At 39.5% G+C, this 22,526-nt stretch overlaps 1 protein-coding gene across 1 annotated transcript; it reads left to right on the top strand.

Moving 5' to 3' along the window:
- Positions 1–1,112: 1,112 nt before the first annotated feature.
- Positions 1,113–21,028, top strand: lias (lipoic acid synthetase). Its single transcript, XM_061916158.1, has 11 exons — positions 1,113–1,291; positions 4,509–4,696; positions 6,142–6,235; positions 6,305–6,385; positions 9,892–10,048; positions 10,141–10,198; positions 16,082–16,210; positions 18,132–18,277; positions 18,339–18,409; positions 18,468–18,579; positions 20,601–21,028. The coding sequence occupies exons 1-11, from the start codon at positions 1,205–1,207 to the stop codon at positions 20,660–20,662; spliced, it is 1,185 nt and encodes a 394-aa protein (XP_061772142.1). The 5' UTR covers positions 1,113–1,204; the 3' UTR covers positions 20,663–21,028.
- Positions 21,029–22,526: the final 1,498 nt, after the last annotated feature.

Raw genomic sequence — 22,526 nt, 5'->3', positions numbered from 1 at the left:
TTTTCTTTGTATGAAAATTGTATATAATTTGTTTTATTTTGTATTACTACGTGATTGCTCGGCCTGGTGTAGAGTAGATAGATAGATAGATAGATAGATGGATAGATAAATAAATAGTACTTTATTGATTCCTTCAGCTGCGATGAGATGGCGACTTGTCCAGGGTGTACGCCGCCTTCCGCCCGATTGTAGCTGAGATAGGCACCAGCGCCCCCCGCAAACCCCAAAGGGAATAAGGGGTAGAAAATGGATGGATGGATGATTCTTTCAGGAAAATTGAAATTCCAGCATCAGTGTACGGATTTGAGATCAATTTAAAAAGTAAAAAGTAAATAATGGGAGTATGAATGGAAACTTAAAATGATGACAGAGGTCTGTAATTTTCATCATAGGTACACTTCAACTACGAGAGACAGAATGTGAAAAAAAATCCAGGAATTCACATTGTAAGAATTTTAAAGAATTAATTTGTAAATGATGGTGGAAAATAAGTATTTGGTCAACCATTCAAAGCTCTCACTGATAGAAGGAGGTTTTGGCTCAAAATCTCACGATACATGGCCCCATTCATTCTTTCCTTAACACGGATCAATCGTCCTGTCCCCTTAGCAGAAAAACAGCCCCAAAGCATGATGTTTCCACCCCCATGCTTCACAGTAGGTGTGGTGTTCTTGGGATGCAACTCAGTATTCTTCTTCCTCCAAACACAACCAGTTGAGTTTATACCCAAAATGGATACATGGATGATACAGCAGAGGATTGGGAGAATGTGACTTAAAATCTAAACTCAAATGTTGTGTGTTTTCTGTTCTACCACTTCTGGCGCCGTCATTGAACGCATCACCAGACCAGATTAGTCGCCGGCCGAGCTGTGCTGCTCCTCGCTAGTGGTGGGATCGGCAGTTCTTTTGACTGTACTGAATCACTAGAATCAGTTCCTTAAATATATTCGTTCAAAAGATTCGTTCACCGAATCACTTCTGCAGCATCAGTTCTGTGTGCAGGTGGGCGAATGTCCCAGTTCCACCCAAACCGGCATAGTCGCGGCGGAGCTCAACTGAACTGAGAAAGGAACGAATCAGTTCATGAAGTGATTCGGTTCAGTACGGTCACTCTAAAGATTCGTTCGTTCGAACGAATCGTTCGCGAACGACACAACACTACTCCTTGCACTCCATGCTAGCACTAGCAGCTAGCTAACGTCATGGCGCTGCTCAAGCAAAGCCGCAACATAGTCGGCCCTTTCTCCTCGAAGCGCGTCTGGCTGCTGGCAAGCACAACTATTTCACGTGTTAGTATTTCACTTTTGCTCAGTCAATCTGCTATGGAGGGTCTAAGTTGGTCTCGGCGTCAAATGAGGCCTTGTTTTCATGATTGGACCTTAGCCGAACTTTAGTGTTCGTGTTAATGTTCCAATGATAGTCTCACACACATTAAGTACTATTATTGTGTGCGAGGACCTGGGTTTAGTTCATGTTAATGTTCCAATGATAGTCTCACACACACACACTAAGTAATATTATTGTGTGCGAAGACCTGGGTTTAGTTCATGTTAATGTTCCAATGATTGTCTCACACACACATTAAGTAATATTATTGTGTGCGAGGACCTGGGTTTAGTTCATGTTAATGTTCCAATGATAGTCTCACACACACACACTAAGTAATATTATTGTGTGCGAAGACCTGGGTTTAGTTCATGTTAATGTTCCAATGATTGTCTCACACCCACATTAAGTAATATTATTGTGTGCGAGGACCTGGGTTTAGTTCATGTTAATGTTCCAATGATTGTCTCACACACACATTAAGTACTATTATTGTGTGCGAGGACCTGGGTTTAGTTCATGTTAATGTTCCAATGATAGTCTCACACACACACACACAAAGTAATATTATTGTGTGCGAAGACCTGGGTTTAGTTCATGTTAATGTTCCAATGATTGTCTCACACACACATTAAGTACTATTATTGTGTGCGAGGACCTGGGTTTAGTTCATGTTAATGTTCCAATGATTGTCTCACACACATTAAGTACTATTATTGTGTGCGAGGACCTGGGTTTAGTTCATGTTAATGTTCCAATGATAGTCTCACACACACACACACTAAGTAATATTATTGTGTGCGAAGACCTGGGTTTAGTTCATGTTAATGTTCCAATGATTGTCTCACACACATTAAGTACTATTATTGTGTGCGAGGACCTGGGTTTAGTTCATGTTAATGTTCCAATAATTGTCTCACACACACATTAAGTAATATTGTGTGCGAGGACCTGGGTTTGGTTCATGTTAATGTTCCAATGATTGTCTCACACACATTAAGTAATATTATTGTGTGCGAGGACCTGGGTTTAGTTCATGTTAATGTTCCAATAATGGTCTCACACACACATTAAGTAATATTATTGTGTGCGAGGACCTGGGTTTAGTTCATGTTAATGTTCCAATGATAGTCTCACACACACACACTAAGTAATATTATTGTGTGCGAAGACCTGGGTTTAGTTCATGTTAATGTTCCAATGATTGTCTCACACACACATTAAGTACTATTATTGTGTGCGAGGACCTGGGTTTAGTTCATGTTAATGTTCCAATGATTGTCTCACACACACATTAAGTACTATTATTGTGTGCGAGGACCTGGGTTTAGTTCATGTTAATGTTCCAATGATTGTCTCACACACACATTAAGTACTATTATTGTGTGCGAGGACCTGGGTTTAGTTCATGTTAATGTTCCAATGATTGTCTCACACCCACATTAAGTAATATTATTGTGTGCGAGGACCTGGGTTTAGTTCATGTTAATGTTCCAATGATAGTCTCACACACACATTAAGTAATATTATTGTGTGCGAGGACCTGGGTTTAGTTCATGTTAATGTTCCAATGATTGTCTCACACACACTAAGTAACATTATTGTGTGCGAGGACCTGGGTTTGGTTCATGTTAATGTTCCAATGATTGTCTCACACCCACATTAAGTAATATTATTGTGTGCGAGGACCTGGGTTTAGTTCATGTTAATGTTCCAATGATTGTCTCACACCCACATTAAGTAATATTATTGTGTGCGAGGACCTGGGTTTAGTTCATGTTAATGTTCCAATAATTGTCTCACACACACTAAGTAACATTATTGTGTGCGAGGACCTGGGTTTGGTTCATGTTAATGTTCCAATGATTGTCTCACACACATTAAGTAATATTATTGTGTGCGAGGACCTGGGTTTAGTTCATGTTAATGTTCCAATGATTGTCTCACACACACTAAGTAACATTATTGTGTGCGAGGACCTGGTTTTGGTTCATGTCAATGTTCCAATGATTGTCTCACACCCACATTAAGTAATATTATTGTGTGCGAGGACCTGGGTTTAGTTCATGTTAATGTTCCAATGATTGTCTCACACCCACATTAAGTAATATTATTGTGTGCGAGGACCTGGGTTTAGTTCATGTTAATGTTCCAATGATTGTCTCACACACACATTAAGTACTATTATTGTGTGCGAGGACCTGGGTTTAGTTCATGTTAATGTTCCAATGATTGTCTCACACACACATTAAGTACTATTATTGTGTGCGAGGACCTGGGTTTAGTTCATGTTAATGTTCCAATGATTGTCTCACACACACATTAAGTACTATTATTGTGTGCGAGGACCTGGGTTTAGTTCATGTTAATGTTCCAATGATTGTCTCACACCCACATTAAGTAATATTATTGTGTGCGAGGACCTGGGTTTAGTTCATGTTAATGTTCCAATGATTGTCTCACACACACATTAAGTGATATTATTGTGTGCGAGGACCTGGGTTTAGTTCATGTTAATGTTCCAATAATTGTCTCACACACACTAAGTAACATTATTGTGTGCGAGGACCTGGGTTTGGTTCATGTTAATGTTCCAATGATTGTCTCACACACATTAAGTAATATTATTGTGTGCGAGGACCTGGGTTTAGTTCATGTTAATGTTCCAATGATAGTCTCACACCCACATTAAGTAATATTATTGTGTGCGAGGACCTGGGTTTGGTTCATGTTAATGTTCCAATGATTGTCTCACACACACTTTGTAATATTATTGTGTGCGAGGACCTGGGTTTAGTTCATGTTAATGTTCCAATGATTGTCTCACACACATTAAGTAATATTATTGTGTGCGAGGACCTGGGTTTAGTTCATGTTAATGTTCCAATGATAGTCTCACACCCACATTAAGTAATATTATTGTGTGTGAGGACCTGGGTTTAGTTCATGTTAATGTTCCAATAATTGTCTCACACACACATTAAGTAATATTATTGTGTGCGAGGACCTGGGTTTAGTTCATGTTAATGTTCCAATGATTGTCTCACACCCACTAGGTGTGATGAAATTTGACACATCCCCTTGTTCACCCCCACCTGGGAGGTGAGGGGAGCAGTGAGCAGCATCGGTGGCACTGCTCAGGAATCATCATACCTGTCATCAGTGAAATATCTCCCGCAGGTTTACGCCAGCAGCACATCCTCCGCCGTCAAGTCCTCCCGGACCCGGGCTGACCGGGGCAAAGGACTGCTGGGCCACGACGACGGTGACCACGGACCCTCGCTGCAGGACTTCATTTCCGGGGAACTGTCGGAGAAAAGCAAGTGGGAGGAGTACAGAGGCGACTTGAAGAGGCAGAAGGGCGAGAGGTTTGTTTAACACTTCTCTTCACTTTTGCAAATGATCATCAACTTAGAATGTAATGGCAGCAACACATTGTAAAAAAAGCTCGGGCCCAGCCAAGCCGGCGGCGTTTCTGGGTGTTGTTGATAAATGGCTTCGGCTTTGCATAGTAGAGTTTTAACTTGCACTTACAGATTTAGCGACCAACTATAGTTACTGCCAGTGGTTTTCTGAAGTGTTCTTGAGCCCGTGTGGTGATATCCTTTACACACTGATGTCGCTTTTTGATGCAGTGCCGCCTGAGGGATCCAAGGTGCGTAATATCATGGCTCACGTGCAGTGATTTCTCCAGATCCTCTGAACCTTTTGATGATAATACGGAGTGTAGATGGTGAAATCCCTAAATACCTTGCAATAGCTGGTTGAGAAATGTTGTTCTTAAACAATTTGCTCAGGCATTTGTTGACAAAGTGGTGACCCTCGCCCCGTCCTTGTTGGTGAATGAGTGAGCATTTCATGGAAGCTGCTTTTATAGCCAATCATGGCACCCACCTGTTTCCCAATTAGCCCGTTCACCCGTGGGATGTTCCAAATAAGTGTTTGACGAGCATTCCTCAACTTTCTCAGTCTTTTTTGCCACTTGTGCCAGCATTTTTGAAACATGTTGCAGGCATCCAATTCTAAATGAGCTAATATTTGCAAAAAATGATAACACTTTCTCAGTGTGAACATGAAATATCTTGTCTTTGCAGTCTATTCAATTACATATTAGTTTTGCATATCATGTTATTCTCTTTTTATTTAGCATTTGTACAATGGGGGGTTTAGTAGAAAACTCATAATTTCATAAGGATAAAATTGTAACATTATGAGTAAAATCAGAGCAGTATGTCTCTTAAGTTGAAATTATTTGCAAAAAAAATTATATTCAGTAAACAAATGTGCAATAATTCAATACTTTCAACTGTAATAATATTAGGATAATGTAAAGAGGTGATATTCTGGAAAAAAAAAGTAGTTTTTAACCCTCTTTTTAACTTTGGAGCACTTTGAGATCCAGTTTGATTAATATAAATGAATTGTATTATCGCAGTGGGGAGAGTGGCCGTGCACAACCCGAGGGGCCCTGGTTCAAATCCCACCTAGTACCAACCTCGTCACGTCCGTTGTGTCCTGAGCAAGGCACTTCACCCTTGCTCCTGATGGGTGCTGGTTAGCGCCTTGCATGGCAGCTCCCTCCATCAGTGTGTGAATGTGTGTGTGAATGGGTAAATGTGGAAGTAGTGTCAAAGCGCTTTGAGTACCTTGAAGGTAGAAAAGCGCTATACAAGTACAACCCATTTATTTATCATTTATTACATATTATTGCAACAACAAGTGTCATCATCCAAACAACCCCCTGATACTACTTTTCTGCTCTTATGTGTTGAACAAAGAAGTGTTAGTGTGTGTAAAAGTGTGTGTGCTCCAGGCTCCGACTGCCTCCCTGGCTGAAGACGGAGATCCCCATTGGGAAGAACTACAACAAGCTGAAGAACACGCTGAGAGACCTCAATCTTCACACTGTAAGACGCACACACTGTGATGATAAAAAGGTGCCAATAAAGAACGTGTGTGTGTGTGTGTGTGTGCAGGTGTGTGAGGAAGCCAGGTGTCCTAACATCGGGGAATGCTGGGGAGGAGGAGAGTACTCCACAGCCACGGCCACCATCATGGTGAGTCTGCAAGATATGGGGCGGTACAGCTCGGTTGGTAGAGTGCCCGTGCCAGCACCTTCAATCAATCAATGTTTATTTATATAGCCCCAAATCACAAATGTCTCAAAGGACTGCACAAATCATTACGACTACAACATCCTCGGAAGAACCCACAAAAGGGCAAGGAAAACTCACACCCAGTGGGCAGGGAGAATTCACATCCAGTGGGACGCCAGTGACAATGCTGACGATGAGAAACCTTGGAGAAGACCTCAGATGTGGGCAACCCCCCCCTCTAGGGGACCGAAAGCAATGGATGTCGAGCGGGTCTAACATGATACTGTGAAAGTTCAATCCATAGTGGCTCCAACACAGCCGCGAGAGTTCAGTTCAAAGCGGATCCAAGACAGCAGCGAGAGTCCCGTCCACAGGAAACCATCTCAAGCGGAGGCGGATCAGCAGCGTAGCGATGTCCCCAACCGATACACAGGCGAGCGGTCCATCCTGGGTCTCGACTCTGGACAGCCAGTACTTCATCCATGGTCATCGGACCGGACCCCCTCCACAAGGGAGGGGGGGACATAGGAGAAACAAAAGAAGCGGCAGATCAACTGGTCTAAAAAGGAGGTCTATTTAAAGGCTAGAGTATACAAATGAGTTTTAAGGTGAGACTTAAATGCTTCTACTGAGGTACCATCTCGAACTGTTACCGGGAGGGCATTCCAGAGTACTGGAGCCCGAACGGAAAACACTCTATAGCCCGCAGACGTTTTTTGGGCTCTAGGAATCACTAATAAGCCGGAGTCTTTTGAACGCAGATTTCTTGCCGGGACATATGGTACAATACAATCGGCAAGATAGGATGGAGCTAGACCGTGTAGTATTTTGTACGTAAGTAGTAAAACCTTAAAGTCACATCTTAAGTGCACAGGAAGCCAGTGTAGGTATATATGTATGTATATATGTATGTATATATGTATATAAAGGTATATACAGTATAGGTATATATGTATGTATATAAAGGTATATACAGTACAGGCGTAATGTGATCAAACTTTCTTGTTCTTGTCAAAAGTCTAGCAGCCGCATTTTGTACCAACTGTAATCTTTTAATGCTAGACATGGGGAGACCCGAAAATAATACGTTACAGTAATCGAGGCGAGACGTAACAAACGCATGGATAATGATCTCAGCTTCTTTAGTGGACAGAATGGAGCAAATTTTAGCGATATTATGGAGATGAAAGAAGGCCGTTTTAGTAACGCTTTTAATGTGTGCCTCAAAGGAGAGAGTTGGGTGGAAGATAATACCCAGATTTTTTACCGAGTCACCTTGAGGGTTGCAGGTTCGATCCCCGCTTCCGCCGTCCTCGTCACTGCCGTTGTGTCCTTGGGCAAGACACTTGACCCACCTGCTCCCAGTGCCACCCACACTGCTTTAAATATAACTTAGATATTGGGTTTCACTATGTAAAGTGCTTTGAGTCACTAGAGAAAAGCGCTATATAAATATAATTCACACTTCACAAGGTGTAGCCTAGGGGCGTCCAAACCTTTTGAACGGGGGCCACATGGAGCTAAAAAATTTTTTGCCCGGGGCCGAAAGCCGACTGCGTGTGAAGTAACAATACTGTCTCAAAGCGCTTTGAAACTATTTCCACGTTCACACATTCACACACTGATGGAGGGAGCTGCCATGCAAGGGGCTAACCAGCACCCATCAGGAGCAAGGGTGAAGTGATTTATATTTATATAGCGCTTTTCTCAAAGTGACTCAAAGCACTTTTACATAGTGAAACCCAATATCTAAGTTACATTTAAAGCAGTGTGGGTGGCACTGGGAGCAGGTGGGTAAAGTGTCTTGCCCAAGGACACAACGGCAATGACTAGGACGGCAGAAGCGGGTATCGAACCTGCAACCCCTCAAGTTGCTGGCACGGCCGCTCTACCAACCGAGGGTGAGGGTGAAGTGTCTTGCTCAAGGACACAACGGATGTGACGAGGTTGGTAGAAGGTGGGGATTGAACCAGGAACCCTCAGGTTGCTGGCACAGCCACTCTACCAACTGCGCCACACCGTCCCCCAAGGACATAGGGGTGTCAATTGTGATTCTTATTTGTAATGATTTTTATATATATATATATATATATATATATATATATATATATATATATATATATAATCATTCAAATAATTGGGTATTGAGAGTATGAAAATTGGACTCCTACCTTGTTTACCTCCTTAAAGTTTTGTAATCAATCAGAAATATCCATCCATCCATTTCCTACCACTTGTCCCTTTTGGGGTCGCGAGGGGGTGCTGGAGCCTATCTTAGCTGCATTCTGGTGGAAGGCGGCGTACACACTGGACAAGTCGCCACCTCATCACAGGGCCAACACAGATAGACAACATTCACACACTGGGGACCATTTAGTGTTGCCAATCAACCTATCCCCAGGTGCATGTCTTTGGAAGTGGGAGGGGCCTATCCCCAGGTGCATGTCTTTGGAGGTGGGAGGGGCCTATTTCCAGGTGCATGTCTTTGGAGGTGGGAGGGGCCCATTTCCAGGTGCATGTCTTTGGAGGTGGGAGGGGCCTATTTCCAGATGCATGTCTTTGGAAGTGGGAGGGGCCTATTTCAAGGTGCATGTCTTTGGAGGTGGAGGGAGCCTATCCCCAGGTGCATGTCTTTGGAGGTGGGAGGGGCCTATTTCCAGGTGCATGTTTTTGGAGGTGGGAGGGGCCTATCCCCAGGTGCATGTCTTTGGAGGTGGGAGGGGCCATTTCCAGGCGCATGTCTTTGGGGGTGGGAGGGGCCTATTTCCAGGTGCATGTTTTTGGAGGTGGGAGGGGCCTATCCCCAGGTGCATGTCTTTGGAGGTGGGAGGGGCCTATTTCCAGGTGCATGTCTTTGGAGGTGGGAGGGGCCTATTTCCAGGTGCATGTCTTTGGAGGTGGGAGGACGCCGGAGTACCCACGCACTCACGGGGGGAACATGCAAACTCCACACAGAAAGATCCAGAGCCTGGGATTGAACTCAGGACCTTCGTATTGTGAGGCACATGCACTAACCCCTGTTCCACCGTGCTGCCCTGTGCCATCGGAAATGTCAAGAGCTAGAATGTGTCAAACATGGATAAGTGTGGAGAGTGTTTTGTCTTTTTCCCATCATGCATTGTGATGGATTCAAACGGGTGTCATTCGGAACTATTTTTCCATAATATCCACAAAGTTGAGTGAGCAGGTTTGTGTGACTTGTGACCAAGTCTGTTGACTTTCTGTCTCGCTTTATATGCACCATGAGTGGAATTGGTGGTTTGGATTGGGTCGTATCAGTTAATGCTGTGCTGCACTCTATAAATTGCAACCATTACACTAAATACTCAGGATGAGAGCAATCTTTCAGTAATGACATTATTGGATATTTGCACCTTGCAAGTCAGATTCCTTATTAAACTGACGTCAAAATGAACACGCTGGGGTAGGCTCCATCTCACCGTGTGTGAATGTGTTTCCTCCCCCAGCTGATGGGAGACACGTGCACCCGCGGGTGCCGCTTCTGCTCCGTGAAGACGGCCCGCCTGCCGCCGCCCCTGGACCCCGAGGAGCCCCACAACACCGCCAAGGCCATCGCCGCCTGGGGGCTGGACTACGTGGTGCTCACCTCCGTGGACCGAGATGGTAAACAAGGCGCTTTTCAAATCCCCGCCCTCATTGCATGAAGACGGGCCTTTGGGGTCCAAAGCATGTTTACTCTACTTCCTTTTTGCTAGATATTGCCGACGGAGGGGCGGAGCATTTTGCCAAGACCGTGTCCAACCTGAAGGAAAGGTAAGGTCAGGTCACAACTAAAGGCTCACACATACCCTGCTGGACATCTCTTGTATTGCAGCCAGCTAGTTTTCAGCCATATACTGTCAAGTGTTTTTGTGTTTGTTTAAAAAATAACAAAAACATTTACATCAGATAAAGCAAAGTAAATTTATGGCAAACGTATATGTTAACAGTTTTTTTAGTTATGAAAGTTACAACATTTTTTTTCTGTCAATAATTGAATATTATGAAGGCGCACATTAACAATGTGTTTTGAGTTAATGGAAAAAAATGGTATATAAACCTAATGTTTTACATTATTTAAAGCACACTTACAAACAGTATTTTTAGTATATTGGCTAGCATCTTTATTTTAGTCAAGTTGTTTACAAAACACGGCTACTAGGCGCTGGCAGCTACTCAACAGCTAAGCACACTATAGCACACACATGATAAATGTCCCTAAGCAAACAGTATTGCAGTCCAAAACGTGACATATGTCAATAAAATGAAATAATTATAGCTGCATAATAATTACACATACAGTATCCAAGGCAGAAACAAACGTGTCTGGATCGCGACCTTAACTTAATAACTTATTGTGACCACTAGGGGTCACAGAAAACCACAATTACCACTCCACTTCAATTGAAAAAAATCTTAAGTCAATTCAAGACAGTTTATATATATATTACACTTACACTTCATTTTTATTGTCATTCAAATTTGAACTTTACAGTACAAATAAGAACCAAATTCCGCTGCAGTAGTTCATGGTAGTGCAGGATGAAAAAAGCAACAAGGTGCAGATATAAATAAATAGCTTACTGTACAGATAAATATATTGCATTGTTGCATATGCATCCAGGTTTATGGATGTTTGTTTTATTTATTTATATATATATATATTAAAACTTATTGTTTTGTGTATATTCACTTGCTCAAGTCTTTGTTAACATTCCACACTATAAAGTGATAAAAACATGGGGCGGTCTGTGCTGATATTGTGTCGGATCAATATTGGTATGAGTCATTAATCAAGGCTCTACAATCGATATTGTATCATAAGAGGAAATGTTTGTATGGGGATACCCCTGTTTAGGACACTTGGGACCCAAATGGGTCCCTTCAAAGTTTGTATAGTGAAGCGGAGTTCAGAAAGAACGTTAACATGAATCATTTGTTGGAACCCTGACAAAAATCATATATTTTAGTAGAAGAATACACACTATAATGTATCAAACTCAAGAAGTGGATAAGTTTGTATCGGGATACCCCTATTTAGGACCCTTGGGACCCAAATGGGTCTCTTCAGAAAAGGTTAACAAAAAATCATCCTTTTTTTCCCCACTAATAAATCGACCTAAACTAAACTGTAATTTTTTTTTTTTATTAAATTGTTTATTTTATTTATTTAAAAAATAAAACCTATTTAGGACACTTGGGACCCAAATGGGTCCCTTCAAAGTTTGTATAGTGAAGCGGAGTTCAGAAAGAACATTAACATGAATCATTTGTTGGAACCCTGACAAAAATCATATATTTTAGTAGAAGAATACACACTATAATGTATCAAACTCAAGAAGTGGATAAGTTTGTATGGGGATACCCCTATTTAGGACCCTTGGGACCCAAATGGGTCTCTTCAGAAAAGGTTAACAAAAAAATCATACTTTTTTCCCACTAATAAATCAACCTAAACTAAACTGTTATTTTTTTTTAATTAAATTGTTTTTTTTTATTTATTTAAAAAATAAAACCTATTTAGGACCCTTGGGACCCAAATGGGTCCCTTCAGAAAAGGTTAACAAAAAATCATACTTTTTTTCCCACTAATAAATCAACCTAAACTGTTATTTTTTTTTTAAATTAAATTGTTTTTTTTTTTAATTTAAAAAATAAAACCTATTTAGGACACTTGGGACCTAAATGGGTCCCTTCAAAGTTTGTATCGTGAACCGGAGTTCAGAAAGAACGTTAACGTGAATCATTTGTTGGAACCCTGACAAAAATCATATATTTTAGTAGAAGAATACACACTATAATGTATCAAACTCAAGAAGTGGAAAAGTTTATATCGAGATACCCCTATTTAGGACCCTTGGGACCCAAATGGGTCTCTTCAGAAAAGGTTAACAAAAAAAATCATACTTTTTTCCCACTAATAAATCAACCTAAACTAAACTGTTATTTTTTTTAAATTAAATTGTTTTTTTTTTATTTATTTAAAAAATAAAACCTATTTAGGACACTTGGGACCCAAATGGGTCCCTTCAAAGTTTGTATAGTGAAGCGGAGTTCAGAAAGAACGTTAACGTGAATCATTTGTTGGAAACCTGACAAAAATCATATATTTTAGTAGAAGAATACACACTATAATGTATCAAACTCAAGAAGTGGATAAGTTTGTATCGGGATACCCCTATTTAGGATCCTTGGGACCCAAATGGGTCTCTTCAGAAAAGGTTAACAAAAAAATCATACTTTTTTCCCACTAATAAATCAACCTAAACTAAACTGTTATTTTTTTTAAATTAAATTGTTTTTTTTTATTTATTTAAAAAATAAAACCTATTTAGGACACTTGGGACCCAAATGGGTCCCTTCAAAGTTTGTATAGTGAAGCGGAGTTCAGAAAGAACATTAACATGAATCATTTGTTGGAACCCTGACAAAAATCATATATTTTAGTAGAAGAATACACACTATAATGTATCAAACTCAAGAAGTGGATAAGTTTGTATGGGGATACCCCTATTTAGGACCCTTGGGACCCAAATGGGTCTCTTCAGAAAAGGTTAACAAAAAAATCATACTTTTTTCCCACTAATAAATCAACCTAAACTAAACTGTTATTTTTTTATTAAATTGTTTATTTTATTTATTTAAAAAATAAAACCTATTTAGGACCCTTGGGACCCAAATGGGTCCCTTCAAAGTTTGTATAGTGAAGCGGAGTTCAGAAAGAACGTTAACATGAATATTTTGTTGGAACCCTGACAAAAATCATATATTTTAGTAGAAGAATACACACTATAATGTATCAAACTCAAGAAGTGGATAAGTTTGTATGGTGATACCCCTATTTAGGACCCTTGGGACCCAAATGCGTCTCTTCAGAAAAGGTTAACAAAAAATCATCCTTTTTTTCCCCACTAATAAATCAACCTAAACTAAACTGTTATTTTTTTAATTAAATTGTTTATTTTATTTATTTAAAAAATAAAACCTATTTAGGACCCTTGGGACCCAAATGGGTCCCTTCAAAGTTTGTATAGTGAAGCGGAGTTCAGAAAGAACGTTAACGTGAATCATTTGTTGGAACCCTGACAAAAATCATATATTTTAGTAGAAGAATACACACTATAATGTATCAAACTCAAGAAGTGGATAAGTTTGTATCGGGATACCCCTATTTAGGATCCTTGGGACCCAAATGGGTCTCTTCAGAAAAGGTTAACAAAAAAATCATACTTTTTTCCCCACTAATAAATCAACCTAAACTAAACTGTTATTTTTTTTAAATTAAATTGTTTTTTTTTATTTATTTAAAAAATAAAACCTATTTAGGACACTTGGGACCCAAATGGGTCCCTTCAAAGTTTGTATAGTGAAGCGGAGTTCAGAAAGAACGTTAACGTGAATCATTTGTTGGAAACCTGACAAAAATCATATATTTTAGTAGAAGAATACACACTATAATGTATCAAACTCAAGAAGTGGATAAGTTTGTATCGGGATACCCCTATTTAGGATCCTTGGGACCCAAATGGGTCTCTTCAGAAAAGGTTAACAAAAAAATCATACTTTTTCCCCACTAATAAATCAACCTAAACTAAACTGTTATTTTTTTTTAATTAAATTGTTTTTTTTTATTTATTTAAAAAATAAAACCTATTTAGGACACTTGGGACCCAAATGGGTCCCTTCAAAGTTTGTATAGTGAAGCGGAGTTCAGAAAGAACATTAACATGAATCATTTGTTGGAACCCTGACAAAAATCCTATATTTTAGTAGAAGAATACACACTATAATGTATCAAACTCAAGAAGTGGATAAGTTTGTATGGGGATACCCCTATTTAGGACCCTTGGGACCCAAATGGGTCTCTTCAGAAAAGGTTAACAAAAAAATCATACTTTTTTCCCACTAATAAATCAACCTAAACTAAACTGTTATTTTTTTTAAATTAAATTGTTTTTTTTTATTTATTTAAAAAATAAAACCTATTTAGGACACTTGGGACCCAAATGGGTCCCTTCAAAGTTTGTATAGTGAACCGTAGTTCAGAAAGAACATTAACATGAATCATTTGTTGGAACCCTGACAAAAATCATATATTTTAGTAGAAGAATACACACTATAATGTATCAAACTCAAGAAGTGGATAAGTTTGTATCGGGATACCCCTATTTAGGATCCTTGGGACCCAAATGGGTCTCTTCAGAAAAGGTTAACAAAAAAATCATACTTTTTTCCCACTAATAAATCAACCTAAACTAAACTGTTATTTTTTTTAAATTAAATAGTTTTTTTTTATTTATTTAAAAAATAAAACCTATTTAGGACACTTGGGACCCAAATGGGTCCCTTCAAAGTTTGTATAGTGAAGCGGAGTTCAGAAAGAACATTAACATGAATCATTTGTTGGAACCCTGACAAAAATCCTATATTTTAGTAGAAGAATACACACTATAATGTATCAAACTCAAGAAGTGGATAAGTTTGTATCGGGATACCCCTATTTAGGACCCTTGGGACCCAAATGGGTCTCTTCAGAAAAGGTTAACAAAAAATCATCCTTTTTTTCCCCACTAATAAATCAACCTAAACTAAACTGTTATTTTTTTTTTATTAAATTTTTTTTATTTATTTATTTAAAAAATAAAACCTATTTAGGACACTTGGGACCCAAATGGGTCCCTTCAAAGTTTGTATAGTGAAGCGGAGTTCAGAAAGAACGTTAACGTGAATCATTTGTTGGAACCCTGACAAAAATCATATATTTTAGTAGAAGAATACACACTATAATGTATCAAACTCAAGAAGTGGATAAGTTTGTATCGGGATACCCCTATTTAGGATCCTTGGGACCCAAATGGGTCTCTTCAGAAAAGGTTAACAAAAAAATCATACTTTTTTCCCACTAATAAATCAACCTAAACTAAACTGTTATTTTTTTTTAATTAAATTGTTTTTTTTTATTTATTTAAAAAATAAAACCTATTTAGGACACTTGGGACCCAAATGGGTCCCTTCAAAGTTTGTATAGTGAAGCGGAGTTCAGAAAGAACATTAACATGAATCATTTGTTGGAACCCTGACAAAAGCACATATTTTAGTAGAAGAATACACACTATAATGTATCAAACTCAAGAAGTGGAGACGTTTATATCGGGATCCCTTTTTGGGACTCGAATGAGTCCCTTCAGAAAAAAAAAAAAAATGTTTTTTTCCCTATTAATAACTCAACCTAAACTTGACTGTTATTTTTTTTTAATTGTTTTTAATTTATTTAAAAAAATAATTAAAGCTGCAAATTTTGATCTTTTTTGCAGAAGTATATATATATATATATATATATATATATATATATATATATATATATATATATATATATAATCCCCCACTTAAGACCCTTTTAATGCCTTCAGGAAATGTGCTTGTTCTTTAAAAAGATGCATGAAGTCCAACCCACTGGTTGCTATAAAGTTGTCTTCATGGACAAAGAAAAAGACCAACTTCCTAGCACAGTGCAGTTCTCAGCTGCAACCAGCAGAGGGGGTGCTGAGCCACTTTGAAGGAATGACATCACCAGCATGATGCAACAGAGCAGTTGTGCCATCTGGTGGGAATGTGAAGAAGATGTCAGGGCATGAACATGTGTGTCCTCCCACACAGGAACCCCCTCATCCTGGTCGAATGTCTGACGCCAGATTTTCGAGGTGACCTGACTGCGGTGGAGAAGATCGCCCTGTCAGGACTAGACGTGTACGCCCACAATGTGGAGACTGTCCGCCAGCTGCAAAGGTGCCGTTTTATTTCACACTTCTTCTACTTTCTGCTGCTACTTCTTACACTGAAACATGAAAACATGCGGGGGCCAATTATTAGTCAGAAAAATGTAAAGAATAAAAGTATTTTTATTACCAAATCTTTTATACTATAAGCGCACTTAAAATACTTTCATTTTCTCAAAACTCGACAGTGCGCCTTTTAACCTGGTGTGCCTGATGTACGGCAACATTCTGGTTGTGCTTGCCCACCTCCAGGCTATTTTATTTTGTACATGGTGTAATAAATGACTAGTAGATGGCAGTCACACATAAGGGATACGTGTAGACTGCAATATGATGGCAGTCACACATAAGGGATACGTGTAGACTGCAATATGATGGCAGTCACACATAAGAGAAAGATGTAGACTGCAATATGATGGCAGTCACACATAAGAGATACGTGTAGACTGCAATATGCTGGCAGTCACACATAAGAGATACGTGTAGACTGCAATATGATGGTGGTCACACATAAGAGATACGGTTAGATTGCAATATGATGGCAGTCACACATAAGAGATACGTGTAGACTGCAATATGATGGCAGTCACACATAAGAGATACATGTAGACTGCAATATGATGGCAGTCACACATAAGAGATACGTGTAGACTGCAATATGATGGCAGTCACACATAAGAGATACGTGTAGACTGCAATATGATGGCAGTCACACATAAGAGATACATGTAGACTGCAATATGATGGCAGTCACACATAAGAGATACGTGTAGACTGCAATATGATGGCAGTCACACATAAGAGATACGTGTAGACTGCAATATGATGGTGGTCACACATAAGAGATACGGTTAGATTGCAATATGATGGCAGTCACACATAAGAGATACGTGTAGACTGCAATATGATGGCAGTCACACATAAGAGATACATGTAGACTGCAATATGATGGCAGTCACACATAAGAGATACGTGTAGACTGCAATATGATGGCAGTCACACATAAGAGATACGTGTGGACTGCAATATGCTGGCAGTCACACACAAGAGATACGTGTAGACTGCAATATGATGGTGGTCACACATAAGAGATACGTGTAGACTGCAATATGATGGCAGTCACACATAAGAGATACGGTTAGATTGCAATATGATGGCAGTCACACATAAGAGATACGTGTAGACTGCAATATGATGGCGGTCACACATAAGAGATATTTCGGAAAAATTCTTCGTTGAAAAAAAAGAAGCTAAAATGAAGAATATAAAAAAAAGTATTTATTATTCTTTACAATAAAAAATAAACAAATTTACTTGAACATTGATTTAAATTGTCAGGAAAGAAGAGGAAGGAATTTAAAAGGTAAAAAGGTATATGTGTTTAAAAATCCTAAAATCGTTTTTAAGGTTGTATTATTTCTCTAAAATTGTCTTTCTGAAAGTTATAAGAAGCAAAGTCAAAAAATAAATGAATTTATTTAAACAAGTGAAGACCAAGTCTTTCAAATATTTTCTTGGATTTTCAAATTCTATTTGAGTTTCTTCTCTCTTAGAATTAAAAATGTCCAGCAAAGTGAGAGCAGCTTGCTAGTAAATAAATACAATTTAAAAAAATAGAGGCAGCTCACTGGTAAGTGCTGCTATTTGAGATATTTTTAGAACAGGCCAGCGGGCGACTCATCTGGTCCTTACGGGCGACCTGGTCTTGGTGACCCTGGTTTGGAGTCTTAAATATTTCAAATATTCTTAAAATTGATTTTGATTTATTAGTATTTTTGGAGCAATAACAGTTTAAGTTAAAAAAACGTCCTGTTACTAGTCAACATTGCAACTTTTTAGGCCGTTAAAACCCCCCGAGCACAGACAAAAGTATTGGGACACTGGCATGTCTTTGTCTCCACTCACCCGGGAGGACTTTGTTGTGTTTCCAGACACGTGCGAGACCCAAGAGCCAACTTTGACCAGTCCTTGAGCGTCCTCAAGCACGCCAAAGAGGTCAACCCCTCCCTGCTCACCAAGACCTCCATCATGCTGGGCCTGGGGGAGAGCGACCAGGAAGTGCGCGACACACTGAGCGGTAGGTGTGCCCCCGTGTGTCCGCCCTGACGGGATGTTGAGGTGCTGTGTTGCTGTTGCAGAACTCCGCCAGGCGGGTGTGGACTGCCTGACCCTGGGCCAGTACATGCAGCCCACCAAGCGCCACCTGAAGGTAAGATGCCGTCAGACTGGATCCTTGCAGAAGGTGACCATGGTCTGTGCGGGCACAGGTGGAGGAGTACGTCACACCGGAGAAGTTTGCAGAGTGGGAGCAAGTGGGGAAGGACATGGGCTTTGTCTACACCGCCAGTGGACCGCTGGTGAGATCCTCCTACAAAGCAGGTGACAACTGTGCTTCCTCTGCTCACTTTTACATCCAAGCTTCTCACCATCGTGAAAATGCAGAAGACGTTTTAACATTGAAATGTCTGGAAAAACTTAGGATGTAAAACACATCTGATGTACCATATTTCCTTGAATTGCCGCCGGGTATATAGTATGCGCCTGCCTGGAATTTCCACAGGGTCAAACTCGTCACGTCACGAGTCACCTGTCATCATTTTCAAAATGGCGGAGGCTGATTTCAATCATTTAAGATCACATAAAGGGAAGAAGATTAAGAGCTATTCAGTAGGATTTAAGGTCCAAGCTATTGAATATGCTAAAAAGAACAGTAAGCAGCTATGTTTTATTAATATACCGTAGCTGCGTGTGTCAAATATGAGTCATTAAATGACTCCCGCCTCCTGGTGGTAGAGGGCGCTAGTGATCCTTCTTGCGACTACTCGGCTGCAGAAGAAGTGACAACAAGCAGCAAGAGTTAATTTTTTCCTCTCGCTTGCACTTTTAACATGGAGGATTACATATCTAAAATAAAACAGTTTTCTAAACTGGACTTTCAATGGAAGCAGGAGGTAATAAAGGAAGATCTCCATCGAGACAGAGAGACTTTTAAAACTGAAGAAAGATAAGGAAGACTTCTATAAAGAAAGTTATCAATGCTTTTGATCAGAAGGAGCTGCGCATGGACTTCATTTATAAGTAAAGGTAAGACCATAATAACGTTTTTTTTATTAAATGCGCTTTTCATGATGGTATCCTTACATCACACTCAAATTTATAAGCGCAGGCCTGATTTTACCGCATGCCTTTGGTAAGTGCCGGAGTGAGAAGAGGTTTAAAATTAATTAGCGCCCCGGCGGCAATTCAAGGAAATACGGTATTTTGCAAGCTTGCAGTCGCAACTTTTTCATGGAATGTTCCATGTGAGCACCGGCGGTCACACACCAAGTCCAGGTCTTGTTGGAACAGCTCCAGTTCACATAGATCATTGAATTGAACTGTAAACTAGAACCAGTTATCATTCATAGTTCAGCAGATACAAGGACTTGAAACGTGCCCAAGTGTTCTGGAACGTTCCCGTATAATAACCGGAAAAAACACGAGAAATTTCCGGACCATAAGGCGCGCTTAAAATCTTTTAATTCTCTCAGAACTCGACAGTGCACCTTTTAACCCGGTGCACCTAATGTATGGAATAACTCTGGTTGTGCTTACCAACCTCGAAGCTATTTTATTTGGTAGATAGTGTAATGATAAGTGTGATCAGTTGATGGCAGTCACACATAAGAGATACATGTAGACTGCAATTTGGTGGCAGTCACACATAAGAGATACGTGTAGACTGCAATGTGATGGCAGTCACACATAAGAGATACGTGTAGACTGCAATTTGATGGCAGTCACACATAAGAGATACGTGTAGACTGCAATGTGATGGCAGTCACACATAAGAGATACGTGTAGACTGCAATTTGATGGCAGTCACACATAAGAGATACGTGTAGACTGCAATGTGATGGCAGTCGCACATAAGAGATACGTGTAGACTGCAATGTGATGGCAGTCGCACATAAGAGATACATATAGACTGCAATATGATGGCAGTCACACATAAGAGATACATGTAGACTGCAATATGATGGCAGTCACACATAAGAGATACGTGTAGACTGCAATGTGATGGCACTCACACATAAGAGATACATGTAGACTGCAATTTGATGGCAGTCATACATAAGAGATATGTGTAGACTACAATATGATGGCAGTCACACATAAGAGGTACATGTAGACTGCAATATGATGGCAGTCACACATAAGAGATACGTGTAGACTGCAATATGATGGCAGTCACACATAAGAGATAGGTGTAAACTGCAATATGATGGCAGTCACACATAAGAGATACGTGTAGACTGCAATATGATGGCAGTCACACATAAGAGATACGCTCGGTCCCTAATAATGGTAGACTGTGAAGGTGTAGAGAACTCACAGCTATCTTCTTCTCCAAACCACAGGGGAGTTCTTCCTCAAGAACCTGCTGAAGAAGAAGAACGAGGAGGTGATGGCGACGCAGTGAAAAGCCCAAAACCTTTTATCCCCGCACTTTAAACTATAAACGCACTTCCACTTGACAGCAGCACCGTGTTTTCATTCAAGCCACAGCACAACACGAGTGGAACAATAAATAAAAGCGGCCGTCATGTGACCTACTTGAGAAGATGAAAGTGAAGGCGAGCACGGACAGGCCAGCAGGAATCTAGGTGACCACCTGGGATTTAACTGCTTACTTTGCACCCCAGGGTGCCTCCAATAAATCTCCCTGCTCTGCAGGGCCTTTTAAAGACCTTCTGATTGCAAGCTGATGCTGGGTTTTTTTTTTTAATTCCACCTACCTTTAAATGTGAAATTATTTATATCTAAATAAACCAATGCCTGATTTTAACTACCGAGTGTTGACAAAATGATTTTCATTCAGTTGGATATTTTTTTGTAAAATTGGTTTTTGGACTTGGAAAAGTTTGCATGGTGAAGCAAAGTTAAGACAATGTAAACATGAACAATTTAAGTGGAAAAATGAAGACACTTCAATTAGTCAAGTCGTGACATTGCTAGTTTTACGAGCAGAGGAGCATGTTCGGCAGTGCGCGCACACAGAGTACTTACAAGCAGACAGTGTGTAAACAGAAAAGGGAGAATGGATGCATTTTGGTGTAAAAAGTAAAGCTAAAAGGTGAAGTTAACACTGAAACGCCCTCAGGAAGTAGGTAAATCACTAATGCTGGCCTCCATGGCGGCAAATAAAGTATGTTTCTTACAAGTATTATTAATCACTGAAGGACGATGAATAGCTAAACATGCTTCACTACACACTATAAGAGGATACAATAGCTCACCGGCGTCACAATGTAAACAAACACCATGGGTGGATCTACACCTGACATCCACTGTAATGATACCAAGTACAGGAGCGTATCTTGTTGATACTATTACATCAATATTTGTTATCGTCAAATCTTTTTTCAAAATTCATATATTTATGAAGTCAGTAAATACATCCGTGGACACATGAGGACTTTGAATATGACCAATGTATGATCCTGTAACTACTTGGTATCGGATCGATACCTAAATGTGTGGTATCATCCAAAACTAATTTCAAGTATCAAAGAAGAGAAGAATAAGTGATTATTACATTTGAACAGAAGTGTAGATAGAACACGTTAAAACAGAAAACAGCACAACACCTACCCTTTACATCAGTATTTTTTAACCATATTATTACTAGTGTATTAGGTATGATATTTTTTTGTATGATCCTGTAACTACTTGGTATCGGATCGATACCTAAATGTGTGGTATCATCCAAAACTAATTTCAAGTATCAAAGAAGAGAAGAATAAGTGATTATTACATTTGAACAGAAGTGTAGATAGAACACGTTAAAACAGAAAGCAGCACAACACCTACCCTTTACATCAGTATTTTTTAACCATATTATTAGTGAATTAGTTATATTTTTTTGTATGATCCTGTAACAACTTGGTATCAGATCGATACCTAAATGTGGTATCATCCAAAACTAATGTCAAGTATCAAAGAAGAGAAGAACAAGTGATTATTACATTTGAACAGAAGTGTAGATAGAACATGTTAAAACAGAAAATAAGCAGATATTAACAGTAAATGAACAAGTGGATGAATAATCGATTTTTACAGTTTTTCCCTCATAATGTGTACAAAATAGGTGTATAAATGCCACAATATGTTACTGCAGACTAATTAGGAGTCTTTGTTTGTTTACTTACTACTAAAAGACAAGTTGTCTAGTATGTTCAACATTTTATTTAAGGACTAAATTACAATAGTTAAAATATGTTTCATGTACCCAAACATTTTTTGTTCGAATAAAGACAATAATGACATTTTTGGGGTCCCCTTTA

Source organism: Nerophis ophidion, linkage group LG01 (assembly GCF_033978795.1).
Source record: "Nerophis ophidion isolate RoL-2023_Sa linkage group LG01, RoL_Noph_v1.0, whole genome shotgun sequence".
NCBI classification, from domain to species: Eukaryota; Metazoa; Chordata; class Actinopteri; order Syngnathiformes; family Syngnathidae; genus Nerophis; species Nerophis ophidion.
This window is presented reverse-complemented; position numbering and strand designations above follow the sequence as displayed.

What these genes read in the sequence shown, in the direction of transcription:
- lias (XM_061916158.1), top strand. Translation starts at nt 1,205, where the DNA reads ATGGCGCTGCTCAAGCAAAGCCGCAACATAGTCGGCCCTTTCTCCTCG. An exon ending in GTGTCCAACCTGAAGGAAAG is followed by an intron (nt 10,199 to 16,081) that starts GTAAGGTCAGGT and finishes CCTCCCACACAG; the next exon opens with GAACCCCCTCATCCTGGTCG. An exon ending in GAGATCCTCCTACAAAGCAG is followed by an intron (nt 18,580 to 20,600) that starts GTGACAACTGTG and finishes TCCAAACCACAG; the next exon opens with GGGAGTTCTTCCTCAAGAAC.